This window comes from Amblyomma maculatum, chromosome 2 (genome assembly GCF_055883805.1).
Source record: "Amblyomma maculatum isolate TAMU_Amacu chromosome 2, ASM5588380v1, whole genome shotgun sequence".
NCBI lineage: Eukaryota > Metazoa > Arthropoda > Arachnida > Ixodida > Ixodidae > Amblyomma > Amblyomma maculatum.
This window is the reverse complement of record NC_139345.1, coordinates 158,090,925-158,106,011: the sequence shown is the minus strand read 5'-3', so window position 1 is coordinate 158,106,011 and position 15,087 is coordinate 158,090,925. Positions and strand designations below refer to the sequence as shown.

The 15,087-nt window shown below is 46.1% G+C and overlaps 1 protein-coding gene and 1 long non-coding RNA gene across 7 annotated transcripts in view; one reads left to right on the top strand and one right to left on the bottom strand.

Annotated features, from left to right (window-relative positions):
* Positions 1-15,087, bottom strand: part of LOC146200263 (coiled-coil domain-containing protein AGAP005037) — a 344,563-nt gene that overhangs the window by 52,546 nt on the left and 276,930 nt on the right. For 4 of the 6 annotated variants that reach the window (XM_084595461.1, XM_084595456.1, XM_084595459.1 and 1 more), the window contains 3 exons: positions 13,994-14,047; positions 10,200-10,232; positions 2,530-2,628 (listed from right to left, as the gene is read on the bottom strand). In XM_084595461.1, the coding sequence (XP_084451587.1) occupies positions 2,530-2,628; positions 10,200-10,232; positions 13,994-14,047 (186 nt within the window). The remainder of the gene's footprint in view (positions 1-2,529; positions 2,629-10,199; positions 10,233-13,993; positions 14,048-15,087) is intronic. The other 2 variants (XM_084595457.1, XM_084595458.1) reach the window with 2 other exon arrangements.
* LOC146200264 (uncharacterized) overlaps positions 1-15,087 on the top strand; it is a 186,890-nt gene that overhangs the window by 35,658 nt on the left and 136,145 nt on the right. The gene's annotated exons all lie outside the window — the stretch shown is intronic.

Genomic DNA, 15,087 nt, shown 5'->3' with positions numbered 1-15,087 from the left:
TTATACCCACTCAGAGGCTGTAAACGAGGTAGGGCCTCGTGAAGAGCTCAAGGCTACTCGTCGACACCCAGCGAACTGGGCAGTTGCAGACCACAAATGTACCGCTCTAAACATCAGCAGTGGTTGAAGGGCGGTGGACTAAGTTTGGCGAGCGCCAGCTCTGTTTTGCTTGGTTTCGGCTTAATATTACGTGTTCAGCTAACATCATCATGCACCTGTCACGAGATCCTTGAAGTTATTGAAAATCACCATTCAAGGTCAAAGGTCAAGCGATCAGTTGGGCATGTGCGCCGTCATGCACTAGATTATCATAACACACTCGGCGAGACTTCGCGCTAGAAAGGCTGAGTTCCAGTTTCACTTTCGCAACAAGTGGCCTATTTGTACCTGTCGAAGTGAAACTACCTGTATAAAAAAAATTGCCGACGATTGCGTTACTTCTTAATACGAAATATTAGCGCAGCTCATCAGCTGTTTCGCCTTTTCGATAGATTGAGGCAAAGATTTCGAGCAAGACACGTATGTACAATTACAGACACATTTTTTTAAATATTCCACACGTATTCCTTCAAGAAACACTACACTAACGGTTCTTGGCTGTCATGAAAGAAGCTTTGTGGTCGGAGAAATGAAGAGAGCAATTAAGTTATCGGGAAGTTGCGGGAGGCAGCGTGTGGGCCCATAGGAACGTTGAGCGACGAACAGATAGCAGCGACCGACTAATGCCGCTGACACCGCTAACGAGTGCAGAGAACGTGACTCTGCGTTTCGGCTTGGGATGCATGCACCGTGATCCGCTGATAGCAAGCCGGCGATTCGGCAACCGGAGAGCACCCTCGCCGCCAAGCAAGAAGAGGGGGGAGATGGTATAAGCAGTGGCGAACGGGGGAGCGCGCACAGCAATCAGATAACACGCGCGGTCGGCGCCACGCAGGAAGAGGGGGCTGAGCTGGGGGGCTTAAAGGGGTGCGGAGCTGGTTACGAGGCCGACGCCAACGCGAAACCCAGGAACGGGCGCCCAAGAGCTGCGCTCTAAAAACGTCGCATAGCCTATATGCATTACTCTGGTTGGCATAGCGTGACTAATTTACTGATGCTCCTGAATAGCGTTACCAATCGTGTAGAGCGGGAAAAATTGTGCCTATCTCTTCCTGTTACGCCTAATACAGGATTCGAAAGCACCGCGCGCAGGCGCTGCTACTCCTGACGGGAACCTCAATTTATGGCAGAAAAACAATGCCCACTTCCCTGTTTCGCCTTTCTTTGCCGCTTTCCCGTTCGTTTTCGTCCATGCGCACAGGTCTCGAGTTACATACGAGGCAGGTCGCAGTGTGCAGTGGGGCAAAGAACTGTCAGGTTGACATTTTTTTAATAAGAAAGAGTTGGGAACGGTTGAAGGCTCATTGATGCACAGTCTCGCGCGATTTGAAGGTATACCGCGCGATCGTCGATCGAGAACATGAACAGCGCCATGGCCCAGAATCCTCTGACGTGGCGTGCTAGCTTTCCTCACTCTCTTTGCTGTCCTTTCCCATTTCTTCCTAAACAATATTTATTTGATGCAGTTAGCAATAAAAGGAGGCAGTGAAACGCTGCACCAGAAGTTTAGATGTTATTAATTAGAGGACACAGAAAACCTCACCTAAAATCTGCTTAATTGCTAGAACATTTCCGACTGAGAATTGGCTTTCGTATCTTTAGTGATGAGGATCTGCCTCGGGACTCGGGCAGCATGCCCTGGCTTTAATAGAAAGTGCGCAAGAGGACGAGCTACTCTTTTTGCTCCCTTATAGGCTTATTCATGTTCAGTGTGTACAATTCTGAGCCAGTCACACTTTATTGATGTTTTCGTTTTATTTCTGAGCAATGACGTGCCATATCTTGAAGGCGCAATGCCAATTTTGTAGTGAATCATTAACCTGTTTACCTCTCATTTAACCGCATTCCTATATTATTATTATCATCATCATCATCATTCCTGAAAACATCGGCATTTTGAATTAAAAGCTACTGGTCCCAAACTTCTTTTATATTAAACGGCACAAAGCGTGCCCACTGAGAGAGAGAGGACATTCTGCTTTCTAAGGCTAAACTTGGCCTGCCCTCCTCAGCAGCTTTCATCACTACATCTATGGGCGATCGCTTGGCGGAATGTTTCGGCCCATGCCGAAACAAATTCAGTTATCAACTTGAAAACACGAGAAAAATGGACCAAAGGAATTAGCACAGCTTTCAATGTAGGTTCCCGGTCCGTGGCCCAGGCCATACAAGAAAAACGTCAGTAAATGTTCTTCAGCCAAATTCAATAAAATTTGCAAAAGAATCTGGGCCATCCTGAATTCAGTTATCTTCGATATCACTGTACTCGGGAAGAGCGAGCACTGAAGTGCGACTCACAAAAAAATGATTTGCAGGTAGCGAAACATTTTTTTTTTTTTTCAAGGTCTGCTAAGTGGCATAGTACCAAGAAGGCAAATATGCTGAACGTGCTCGTTGCGCTCTTAGTTACACGAGGGTGACAGTACGTGCCTTTTGCCGGAGACGAGGAATGCTGCCGTGATTCAAGAGCACAACTGAGGGAGGCCGGCTTGGGTGGCGGAGCTGGCTTTGAAGGCCGACCATCCTTGTCTGAAACGAGGAAAAAAGACAATTCGACGGGACATTTGAAAGGCATTTGGCAGAATCATTCTAATCCTCACAACAATACGTTGTATTCATTCTGGCGCGTATATGTGGCTTGGTATTTCATTGAAAGGCGGCGGAGTTATAGTGCCGCTAAAAAATAAAGTGCTGCTTACGCGACAAATCGAAAATAAAATTGCGAAGGAAAAGTCAGAGCGGCAGCCTCAACAGACCAGAAACCTGAACCACACAATCAAAGACGGAAAGATGGGTGATATAGTAGATGAAAAGAAGAAAGATAAAAACGAAAGACGAGCGACACAGCAGCAAAGCACTGTTCCGCATAAGCTGAGTCAGGCTTAAAAGACCAAGCATTTATGTACGGTACATCTAGTGCGAATGAACGTGAAGTAGTGCTAGTGGCCATTATGTGAAAGCAGATGTGTTTTTGCTTCAGGCCAGGCAGAAACTAAACTCGGGACACAGCAAATAATTCCTAAACCACTGGCTGTGCGGCAAATGATACATCTAAATGTTGTAAGCCGTGAAAACATATCACTAAATTCCCCCCTTATGATAAATGCGGATGAGCCCTAAACGCTTTTTACACGCTCTGAAAAAAAAAAATCAAATATACTTTGTATGCGTTCTAAAAGCACCCAAAAATATCTGCAAGGTCCTAATATGTACTTCGAGTAAACAAATAGGGACTTTCGATTTAGCCGATTACGCGAAATTGGAAAGCAGCAGTCGCTCCTTTTGCAGACCCCACATTTTTCTTGATTCTTTCGTCCACGCAGCAAAGACATTGTTCGCAGAATTAAGCATCTCTTTTTCTACACTACACAACATTCTTGTTCAATACACGAGCACAGCACTGGTGAGTCGAAAGTTCAGTTCATTAGTAATATTGACAAACAAAATAATTTCGCCCACATTTAAATTTCTTCCAGCAGCGCGCTTTCTTTCAGCTGCCGCCAACAATGCTGTATGACTTCCCTTCTAGCTACATGCAGCGCTACCTCAGAAGTTTTGCCTGCTTCATAACGTCGGATGTTCTCTTGTCTCAATAGTGATTTCCCCTCTTATTACTCACGGCCCCTACTATAGTCAACTTATTAGTACATACACAGTCTCAGCTTTCGTTATAAACGCATACAGAAACTACAGTTCTCATCCAATAAGCAACGCAGCAAAACCGTTAGACTAAATCAGTCGGGACTAAGTTTACTAACCTAGAGATCGTATTCTAGGGAGTGCCGCTCCTAACCCTTACTACTTACTTCAGGCAGCATAATTTATGCATGTGTGCCGGAGAGGCGCCTTCGTATTTCCTCGGAAAGCTCCATAAGCACGCCATTTACGGATGCTAGAGTTCGTGGGCGCCAGTGTTATTCGCCGCCGACTTGAACTGCCCTAATGTCCCGGAATACTCGTTCCGCTGGTTAAAATTCATAGTGGCTGCACCAACTTCGCTTAAAAAAAATAAAAAAAAAAACGGACGACCTGCGAGTAGACGAGGCTAAGTTTTTAAGGACGCACTAACGAAAACTGCGTTCAAGTAGTGTTCCTAGTAAAAATGCACAATGATCCTCTCACTATTTATGTTGATGTGTGTACTGCCGTAAAATATGCATATTTTGCTCAGAAAACTAAATTAAAATGCCTTCCCAACTCTAGATAGAAATCATGATGTCGCAACCAAAATACTGCGATATCCCCGCCTGAGGGTGGATGGCGATTTAATAAGCTAGGTCTGAGCGATTGACACGAAAAACACTTTCGATGTCGCCGAATTGTTTCGGACTTATAAAACATCTTCTTTCGCAGGTTGACAGTAATTACGTAGCGACTACGTATACCTCATCAAAAATCAAAGAACACTGCAGAAACTGCATTGGAGTGACGCGAAAGCACGGATGCTGCTAATGCTTCTGGTTGCTTCTAGTTGCTTAATTCACTTCTTGTTTGCCCATTTTAGTCGTTGGTACATTCAAATTGTGTGCCAATCCCTTCCAATGGCCTTTTTTCGGCTCTACTTCCGGTTGCGTCACGTCACACCCTTGACGTCATATACACTACTAGCACCTCTTTCTCTCTTTCCGCTTTCCTCCCACCTTCCTCCCTTCCCTTTCGGCGCGGTTTAAGTGTCCACAGAGCAAGTGTGGCAGATACTGCACCTTTCCTTTCCTGTTAACCAGTTATTCTAATTAATTACCCAATTAACTTATTGCTGTAATTATTTTTCGGACACAACATAACGTCACCGGCCTCTATCGATTGACACCACTCATTAACCTCTAGCACTTCTCAATTACAACTGTTGCGGACACGTTCTGTGGACACTTTCTGCGGACACGGTCTGCGGACAGAAATCTGTAAACATAGCGAAGTAATGCTTTCGCATTAATAAAGGCCAACTCGCTAGATATCTAGCCTTTGTTAGCGGCTTTCGTCGATCTGCGCGCTCTGAACGGTACAGGCCGCCGCCCCGGCAGACTCGACGCTCGCCCCGGCGGACGTAGGAGCTTTTTTTTCCTCTTCGAAGCGCGGATTTGTTCACGCGGCGGTGGGTCGGTCCGTCCAGGCAGACGGTTTTCTAGGCCCAGAAAAAGGAGCGGCTTTGTTTCTTTTCGAGAGCGCGGACTCTATGCCGTCCTTGAAAAAAAAAATTAGAGGGGTACGTTCAACGCTGCTAAACCGAATGTTGTTGTGCCTGATAGAAAGAAGGCTCTGTAGCTGAGCCACCTCCGCTGCCTGATTTATTTATAGGAAGGGAAAGGCGCGGTGTCTCACTTGGTTTCTGTGGACACCTCAACCGTGCAGACAGAAGAGAAAATAGAGAAGAAAGAAAAGGAAGAGGGAGAGAAAGACGCGCGCCGCAACAGCTGTCGTCCACCACCAAAGCGGTGGCGGGTGCAATGACGGCCTACAACAGATAAAAATCCGGTGGCAGGCTAGCCCCCACCGCAAGCGGCGGTGACCGACCTGTTCCAGCCCCATCAGGGGAGTACCAGTAAACCGAATGTGAAGCGAAAGCTTGGCTGTGGACGACCGAGCGTAGCATCGAACACAGCCAGTGCTCCGTTGAATGCATCTAAGTTCACCGGCATTCTAGGCCAGCGGACGCTTTCCCGTTCCACTTGGTCAGCTCTCTGCGCCGGCGCGCGCATCTGCTGGAATGCCGCTACCCTCCTCCTCCTTTCTGTAGCGAGCGCAGCTTCGGAACGCCTGAGGCACGGCTCGGCTGGTTGCCATGGTAACGGAGCATGCGCATCAGTGGCCACTGCCCAGCTCCACGAAATAAGCTCTTACTAGCTTAGGAAGCAGGCTGGATAAGTAGGCCAAATGGCCTAGTGTAGCTTTCCCTACAAACGGACAAAGAAACTAAGCCGCGTCTTAAATGTCTCAACCGTGGAAAATTGAACTGAAGTGTCAAAAACCTTTACCGTTGAATATTTAGGTATGCTATTAGTGGAAAAGCACTCATACGCTCGCCACTACCAACCAAAAATACCGACCTTGTTTGTGCTGTCGCTGTGATTGACTAAGCTGTTTCTTGAGGCTACACTCACGTGACTTCGCGTGGGTAATTAAATATTCCGCTATGTGGGTACAACGTGCAAATTTCCCAGTCGATACTTGCAAGTTCACCGAAAAACAGAGACAGTGATGGAGCCTATGACCGACCACTGACTGACCATGACATTTGTAGCGCCTTCACATCGAAAGAAAACCTTTGGGCACCTTCGAACTGGTCGGGTTCGAACCCGAGTACTCGGATTCGGTAGCTCAGCATCTTGAACCGCTTAGCTACCAAGGGGAGGTGGAGGGTACTTACGCTCATTATAGCCAGGTTTCAGTAGGCTGAAATCTCTGCCATTTGGAGCGGCGGTTCCCAGGTGGCGCAACAAGGAGGTTTAAACTATGTTGCCTCGATGCGCGGGCCGGGTGCGCGCATCGAGGCACCCTAGTTTAAACTAGAGTTAGTTTGCAGGCTTTATAAGCTTTAAAGCCTATACAGTAACTCCAGGATAAACCCGGAGGCCGTGGTCACCGCGATCAAGCGCGCCGCTGCAGCGGAGCTGAGCGCGGTGGCTCTTTGATGGCGTTACATGTACAGCTTAAACTGCAGCGCACCAGGCCCATAGAAAAACTTTGTATCGGGTAAGTATACCAAAAAATAACGATTACATCATGTAGACATGAGTAAGAAAGTCAAACATTAGGCTATGCTTTCTGGCTATACTTCGTTTGACAGTGATAACCCCTGCAAGTATTTCATGCTTTGTTTACCATTCACTGATAAAGGCCGCATCTGTGTAAAACGGAAATGATGGCAAACTCTGAAATATGCTTCCGAGACACCGAGAATTCCATTACAGGCTTCATATTGCAGCTAAGCGGATCTGTGAAAATCGGAAATGGTGGCAAACTATTTGCAACCAGCTTCCGGGACACCGAGCGTTCCTTTACTGGCTTCCTTATAGCAGCCAAGTATATATCTGTGTAAAACGGAAATGATGGCAAATTGCAACCAGCTTCCGGGACACCGAGCATTCATTTACTGGCTTCCTTATAGCAGCCAAGTGTATCTGTGTAAAACGGAAATGATGGCAAATTGCAACCAGCTTCCGGGACACCGAGCGTTCCTTTACTGGCTTCCTTATAGCAGCCAAGTGTATCAGTATAAAATCGAAATGATGGCAAATTGCAACCAGCTTCCGGGACACCGAGCATTCCTTTACTGGCTTCCTTATAGCAGCCAAGCGTATCTGTGTAAAACGGAAATGATGGCAAATTTCAACCGGCTTCCGGGACACCAAGCGTTCCTTTACTGGCTTCCTTATAGCAGCCAAGTGTATCTGTATAAAATCGAAATGATGGCAAATTGGAACCAGCTGCCGGGACACCCAGCATTCCTTTACTGGCTTCCTTATAGCAGCCAAACGTATCTGTGTAAAACGGAAATGATGGCAAATTGCAACCGGCTTCCGGGACACCGAGCATTCCTTTACTGGCTTCCTTATAGTAGCCAAGTGTATCTGTGTAAAACGGAAATGATGGCAAATTGCATTGCAACCATCTTCCGGGACACCGAGCGTTCCTTTACTGGCTTCCTTATAGCAGCCAAGCGTATCTGTGTAAAACGGAAATGATGGCAAATTGCAACCGGCTTCCGTGACACCGAGCGTTCCTTTACTGGCTTCCTTATAGCAGCCAAGTGTATCTCTATAAAATCGAAATGATTGCAAATTGGAACCAGCTTCCGGGACACCGAGCGTTCCATTACTGGCTTCCTTATAGCAGCCAAGTGTATCTGTGTAAAACGGAAATGATGGCAAATTGCAACCGGCTTCCGGGACACCAAGCGTTCCTTTACTGGCTTCCTTATAGCAGCCAAGTGTATTTGTATAAAACGGAAATGTTGGCAAATTGCAACCAGCTTCCGTGGCACCGAGCATTCCTTTACTGGCTTCCTTATAGCAGCCAAGTGTATCTGTGTAAAACGGAAATGATGGCAAATTGCATTGCAACCATCTTCCGGGACACCGAGCGTTCCTTTACTGGCTTCCTTATAGCAGCCAAGCGTATCTGTGTAAAACGGAAATGATGGCAAATTGCAACCGGCTTCCGGGCCACCAAGCGTTCCTTTACTGGCTTCCTTATAGCAGCCAAGTGTATCTGTATAAAACGGAAATGTTGGCAAATTGCAACCAGCTTCCGTGACACCGAGCGTTCCTTTACTGTCTTCCTTATAGCAGCCAAGTGCATCTTTAAAATCGAAATGATGGCAAATTGGAACCAGCTTATGGGACACCGAGCGTTCCATTACTGGCTTCCTTATAGCAGCCAAGTGTATCTGTGTAAAACGGAAATGATGGCAAACTGCAACCGGCTTCCGGGACACTGAGCGTTCCTTTACTGGCTTCTTTAGAGCAGCCAAGTGTATCTATGTAAAACGGAAATGATGACAAACTATTTGCGACCAGCTTCTGGGACACTGAGCCTGCTTTTACTGGCTTTCTTAAGCAGCCACACGGATCTGTGTAAAACAGAAATGATGACAAATTATTTTCAACCAGCTACCAGGACACCGAGCGTTCCGTTACACGCTTCGTTATAGCAGCCAAATTGTGCAAATGTCCTCTACAATGCATTTGATAGTAATGAAGAAAATGCGTCGCGCTTGCAGGCACAGTACCTAGACACAATAAAGTGCGCATGTTTAATTCTCGACACCCGTCGCCCTGTACACGTAGAAGAGAACTTTGCTTATTTATATGGGCTGCAGTAAACCCCGAAAAAGTTATCTATAACGAGGGACCTTATTTTCATCCCACAATGATGGCCGGAAGGTGAGAAAGCCAATGTATAAGTTAAGTATCTGTAAGTTAACTATTCAGCCCAGCCTGCGAGGTACAGTCAGCATCACCCTTGTGCAGAGCACTTGAGCAGGATATATCGGGCTACACAAACCAAAATCACACTCTCGCCCCCAATTTCTGGCCAAAGTGATCGTGGCTACCTTGCTTCTGGGTCTCTGCTGCAGTACGCCCGCTCAAACGCTGCCTCTGCAACCCTACAGCTGAGGCGAGATACGGACTTGCTTGCAGAGTAGTGAATCCCTCGAGGGCTCCACGCACGGGTCAGGTCGACAGCACACTTGCCGCCCGGAGGAAATAGCCGCGCATTTTATTCATGCTATTTTTGATTGTCACATCAGCCCACAGAAGAGCAGTACAGGACAAGCACGAAGAAGAATGAGCTTTTTTCACAGTTAGATCAGGGAAAGCGCCATGTAATACTCCCACTGGCAGTGACATCACCAATTCAGCGACGAGTGCCTCTGCAGTCGGATAGGCCTCGCAATTGGCTACCGCTCACAGTGTCATATCTTAAGTTGTTTTTAGGTAAGCAGCGCGGTGGTGTGGCCTCGGCTGTTCGACTAAGCACATGTTAAATGTAAGTGAGCCTTTATTCCACCTCTAGATAATTATGGCGCTGTCTCGCGAGCAGCCAGATTCTTAAAGGCATCATGGCCACAGTGCACGCGAAGAAAGAAAAAAGATTGCAACAAGTGACTGACATTGGGCAAGGAAGTTGCCTTGCGTATGACTGCGGTGTCACTAAAACGCAAAGTATATACGAGTATAAACGAAAAAAAAGAAAAAAAATATATATACATACAATCTCTCATAACATTCCTTTGAGTGAGCATCGTACTCAGCAAGTACCGAAAAGTGGAGCTCTTCGAAGGGTATCAATATAAAATCTGCAGCTGTACATCAGTGCCTTGCATAACAATAGTAAACTACAGTACCTTAATACCAACTTGAGGCTGCTGTATTGCGATTACAAGCTGCTTTTCATAATCTCTCTCTACTTCTGGACCACAGCACTAGCCATTACTTGGCAAGCATGTAGCCTTCAATGCTGCCGCTGATAAAACAGTTCGTGTAACCCCAGCCAGTCATTCATCACTACTTGTTCACATGCTCACACCTCATGCACAGCCCGATTCTCGGATTTTCTTGGGAAAAGCAAGAAAATATGTAAATTAAGTGCCTAATTACCTGGTAGAGCAGAAGTCACTCCAGCGTATTCCTCTAGATGTGGCAAGAAGAAAAAAAATTATTACCGCAACTATTAAACTTTTTTCACATGCACTGAAACAAGAAGTCAAGGGAAAGATGCACAAAAGGAAAAGCAAAAAAGGCACTAGGTCATTCAGTACTACAGCACTAGACAAGAAACATTCCATCATCCATTACTTTGAATAATAAAACTAAATGTCTACTCATGCGCAGAGTGTGAAAATATCTGGCAATGCAAAAAAGGCACCCTAGTACTAAATGTGCACTATAAAATATAATACTAATGGTCAGGTGAAGCCCCATTCACGTTTTCTGCAAATGATAATTCCCAGTGTAATTCACCCATGCATAGAAAACACTGTGCACACCCACTCATTCGAATCTAATCATGCAGTGTGAATGGAAAGGGTGTGCCACACGAACGTAAGACCTAGAGGCCATGTGCACTGCTAGCTGTGGTGCCCTACGAGGACTACATCCTAAGGACTACACAATGAACGAGTGTGCTCGCATTTTACAAGATACGACAAAACGACAAGTGCCCTTTCCGAAAGCGTATTCTTGTAAGATAAGCGTTCCGTCAGATGGCGTTAACCTCGCACTAATTTCAACAAGCTTGGTAGCCTTAAATGCAATAAAATATCAGCATGAGAAGCACCGGTCGTGCCCAGTCGTGTGCGCTCACCGGGCACATTTGCGCTTAAACGTGATAGTCAATGTTCTCAGATGCATAACAATAAGGTCTGCGATGCCACAATCGCCCATATTCGATTGTATTTGGTACACACGGCGCTCCGAAGTCGACCCGCCGAACGACGCTGTGACCTCACGCTGTCACCAGCTAATTACCCCAGAGATCATGAATTGCCAGGCGAGGAACGCATTCTGGCTTTGCGCGCGGTAGCTGGAACAGCACAAGAACCGTCAAAGTTGTCTGCTATTCCCAGTCATACTTCCTCCTTATCACTTAAATCACTGTGTTGGAAGCATCGCCGCCACGTTTTTGAATACAACTCCACATCGCTCAACCACAGGCGGATGCCTGCCAAAGTAAAAAAAAAAAAATTGTCTTCTAGGAAAGGAAAGACGCAGTAACTAGCACACTTCTCAGTGCACACCTAAACCGCGCCCCGCGTATTTATCACATACAAAATAGCTAAGAAAACCCGGAAAATTCTTTTTACATTAGAAAACAAAAATAGGTGCGTGCTGCAGCGTTCACCTCATGATCCGTTGTTCTACGCGCGAGCCTGTACGTAGTCTCAGCGAAGACTTTCACTAATAGTGCATAAAATGCAGAAATCACGACATGATACCTGGAAATGGAGTCGTAACAAGGGTAGCACAAATATATGAACAGTTAAGGTGGCCGGCTGAGTGCATTAATAGGCTAAAGCTGCTAGAGCTTTGGTTTAGCCCTTACGACACATGCGCATTTCTCACGAGCGCTCATATCTTCGCGTAAAGTGCGTCGAAAGCATATCGCAAAGTTCTTGGATCCTTGCTGTCCTCCCATTCTTTTCGTGAAGTTGATAGACCTTCCATTGCAACCACCCACCGAGTTGTTCCCAGGACATCCCTCAGGTTGCGCATATATTGCTCCTTCCATGTCAGATTTTCTTCCAGGCTGGGAGCCACCCTTGGTACTTTTTGGCCTCTCACCCACAAGTGAAGAAATTGATTTTTCCGTGCACTGTCTTCCCTGCCACTCATGGCGCGTTGCAATGATGCACTCACAACATCAATTCAGTTCGATTCAAGTATCTGATTCAAGTGACTGAAATAAATGAATTTATGCAATTCTTTACATAAATTAAGGTTTTACGTCTGAAGCTTTAGGTTCCGGTGTGAAATGCGAAGCTATATGGCTCCAAAAACCTTGTAAAGTTTCCGCTGCAAGGATGAACTGAATTTCTGAGCTATACTTGTTATTAAATTCAATACATTTACAGTGACAAGTGAAAGAATGTCGTTGCGAGACCATAACGTCAACGTTGTCCTCGCACACTCCCGTATAACCCTACATCCATAAAACCTCTCTCCGTCAGCCAATGCTTAGGCCACAAGGCTATAATGAAGCTACATGGTTGACGCCTAACCCTTATCCCCCAAAACGCCCTACATCCTCAAATACTCCCTCCACCCGTCGACTGCTTACAACATACAGATGTACAACAGGAATGCGGTCAAAGCCACATCCCTATCCCCTCGAAACTCCAGCACCTAATCCAGCCCTAGATCCTTAATGCGACCCTCCAACCGCCGACTGCTTGCACGATATGGCTGTACCTCAGCAAAACGGCCGACGCCACACCTCATCTCCTCAAAAGTCCAAAACCTGATCCAGACCTACACCCTTAATACCTCCCTTTACCCGCCGACTGCTCACGCCAAACGGCTGTATCCCCGCAACGAGGTTGACGCCGGATTTCTATACAGTTATTCAACGCCTAGCCATTAAAAAATAGCAGTGATTTTTGCAGCACTAAATTTGACACTGGCATTGCCTTTACAAAGGGGATTAAAAGGCACGCTTAAATTTCTTAGAAGCCGCCTTACCAGCAGGAAATTCTCAGTAAATATTGTTGGGTAGAGGTTTGTAGATGGCCATTATTAATAACACTCAGTTCCCGTAATTTTGAAAAGATTATACTCGGCGCTGGGGCAAATTAAGGAAGCTGCGGTGCCACAAAAAGTGGTCGCAGTTACACATTTGACATACGTCAAACATTTGACATACGTATGTGCCACGTGTCTTAGCTGCGGCTCAGGGAGGCGGCGATATGGTGTGCCGAGTCCAAAGCTTCGCCATCGGTGAAGCGCAACAAGGATGCTGACTGTGCAGAATATATTTTCTGCTCGAGCTCCTGATTACCCCTTTTGCTGCATAGTGGGCGTCTACAGACACCAGGATGATGCACTATGCTCAGGAGCAGAATGAGGTAAAAAAATCCAGACATCTTGAATTCCACCCAGTTACTTGCGTTCCTGTGCGTAACTGCACACGTTCTTCGATCGCATGGCTGTGATTTGACGCATGGGAAAACCACATAGTACCATAGCGCAAAATTTAGTTTCCAGAATCCCGATAATTGTATGGTTGATACTAGCAGCAAGCTACCCATTTTATGCATGCACCTAAGGGTAATAATTGCAACAATAAATTTCTCTTAAGCAATTTAGCACCGTGACTGATTTTTAGATATCTGCCATTCCTAGCAATGAAGACCTGAAGGCGTTATGCTTTTACTTGAAATTGTAAAATAGTAGTGATTTTTTTCCCCGGAACCTCGGCATAAGCGTGGGTAATCAAGCAAGAGTCCTGGGAGGTAAGTGCAACACTAAAATTGCGTTGTCGAAATTCGTATCAACAATATTTTGTTAGGAGAGACAGTGCACTTTTATTCAGTTCCGTAAATTTGCTTGCACACTCCGTTTATTGACCGTCGCTTTACAGCTTCAAGATAAAAAGGCAGCATTCAGCGCAAACATTCCGAGGTCAGCCTTTTGTAACCAGTGCATTACGCTACGTAAAACTAGATTACCAACGTTTTTTAAAAGCACATATATTTCCACGCCCTAAAAGTATTACTTCGTTTGCTCCAGTAAAGCACATACGTACATTATAAAACATGCGTCCCCCGTATTCGGTGCAGGTGCTGCCTCTGCATTTTATGTGCTATGAACGTAGTCTGTGCTCTGATAAAGTAGCGTGACCTATTGCTGCGTGATGACAGGTGCACATGGCAGGTGCTGTGTCGTACATCATTTACCTGATATGGAGTGCGACCGCAGGCCCTTGATAGCAGGCTTCGTCGGTTTCTCTGCTGGAAAAGAGAGGGACCGGTTACTGGCACTGCAGTAAATTCCAAATTGTCGGGGGTTCATGTACGCTACGGTAGCACATGCCATGTTGCTGTAGGCCATCATGCAAAGCAGTTTGCAAGAAAACAAGAATTTACCTGCACTCTTTTTTTCACTAATGTTTTCCCATCGTGTGCGGCGGTGTATTCAAGCACTCTGCTCAGAGTTCATTATGGAAGGAAATGTGCTTTGAGGCTTTGCTACGAGTAAATAAGTTTTAGACTGTGATACATTCTTCCAACATATGCCCGCTCATACACGCTCTCACCTCACGAACGATAGATATTTTGTGCTATCCCTTGGCTGAAGTCTAGAATAACGCCGGAACCACGTACAAATCTCAGTTTTATACAACGCACTTTCAGCCACGCGAACATTCTGCTGCTCATATGAATGGAAGCACCGATACTTCATTCTAGTCGTTAAATCGTGTCCGACTCTTCGTCGCCCTATAAATTATATCACGCCAAGGTTTCCGGCCTCCCCCATTTTTCGAATATAACACATTCATCTGCAATGCCTCGAACATTTAGTCCATATTGGAGGGTAAAAAGTCGGCCGTGAAAGTACCTTCAAAACACGCTCTTCACCCAATTGCATTCCCAAATACATTCCTTCGTCACGGCTAAGTAGTTGGTTTCTGCCAGCTACAATGTTCTTCTGGCCCGACAAAAGTAGTTGTTCGGCGAGTTGGTGTTTTCGATTATCCATAACTACAGCGCAAAAGACGGGACAGAGATAAAGGAGGGACACCACACAGCGCTGTGTGGTGCGTCCCTCCTTCATCTTTGTCCCGTCTTTTGCGCTGTAGTTATGGTTCTTCTGGCGTACGGGATCAACCTTTCAGCACGGTACGAGCACATCGCTTAAGCCTACATTGTTCACATCTTTATTAGTCATCGCACTACCATTCTCCTGGCAGTAAACAAGAAATTAGAGCGCCGTAGGTGCCACCGCAGGTATTTTGACACACCCCGCCGGGGTGGCACAGTGGTTAGGGCGC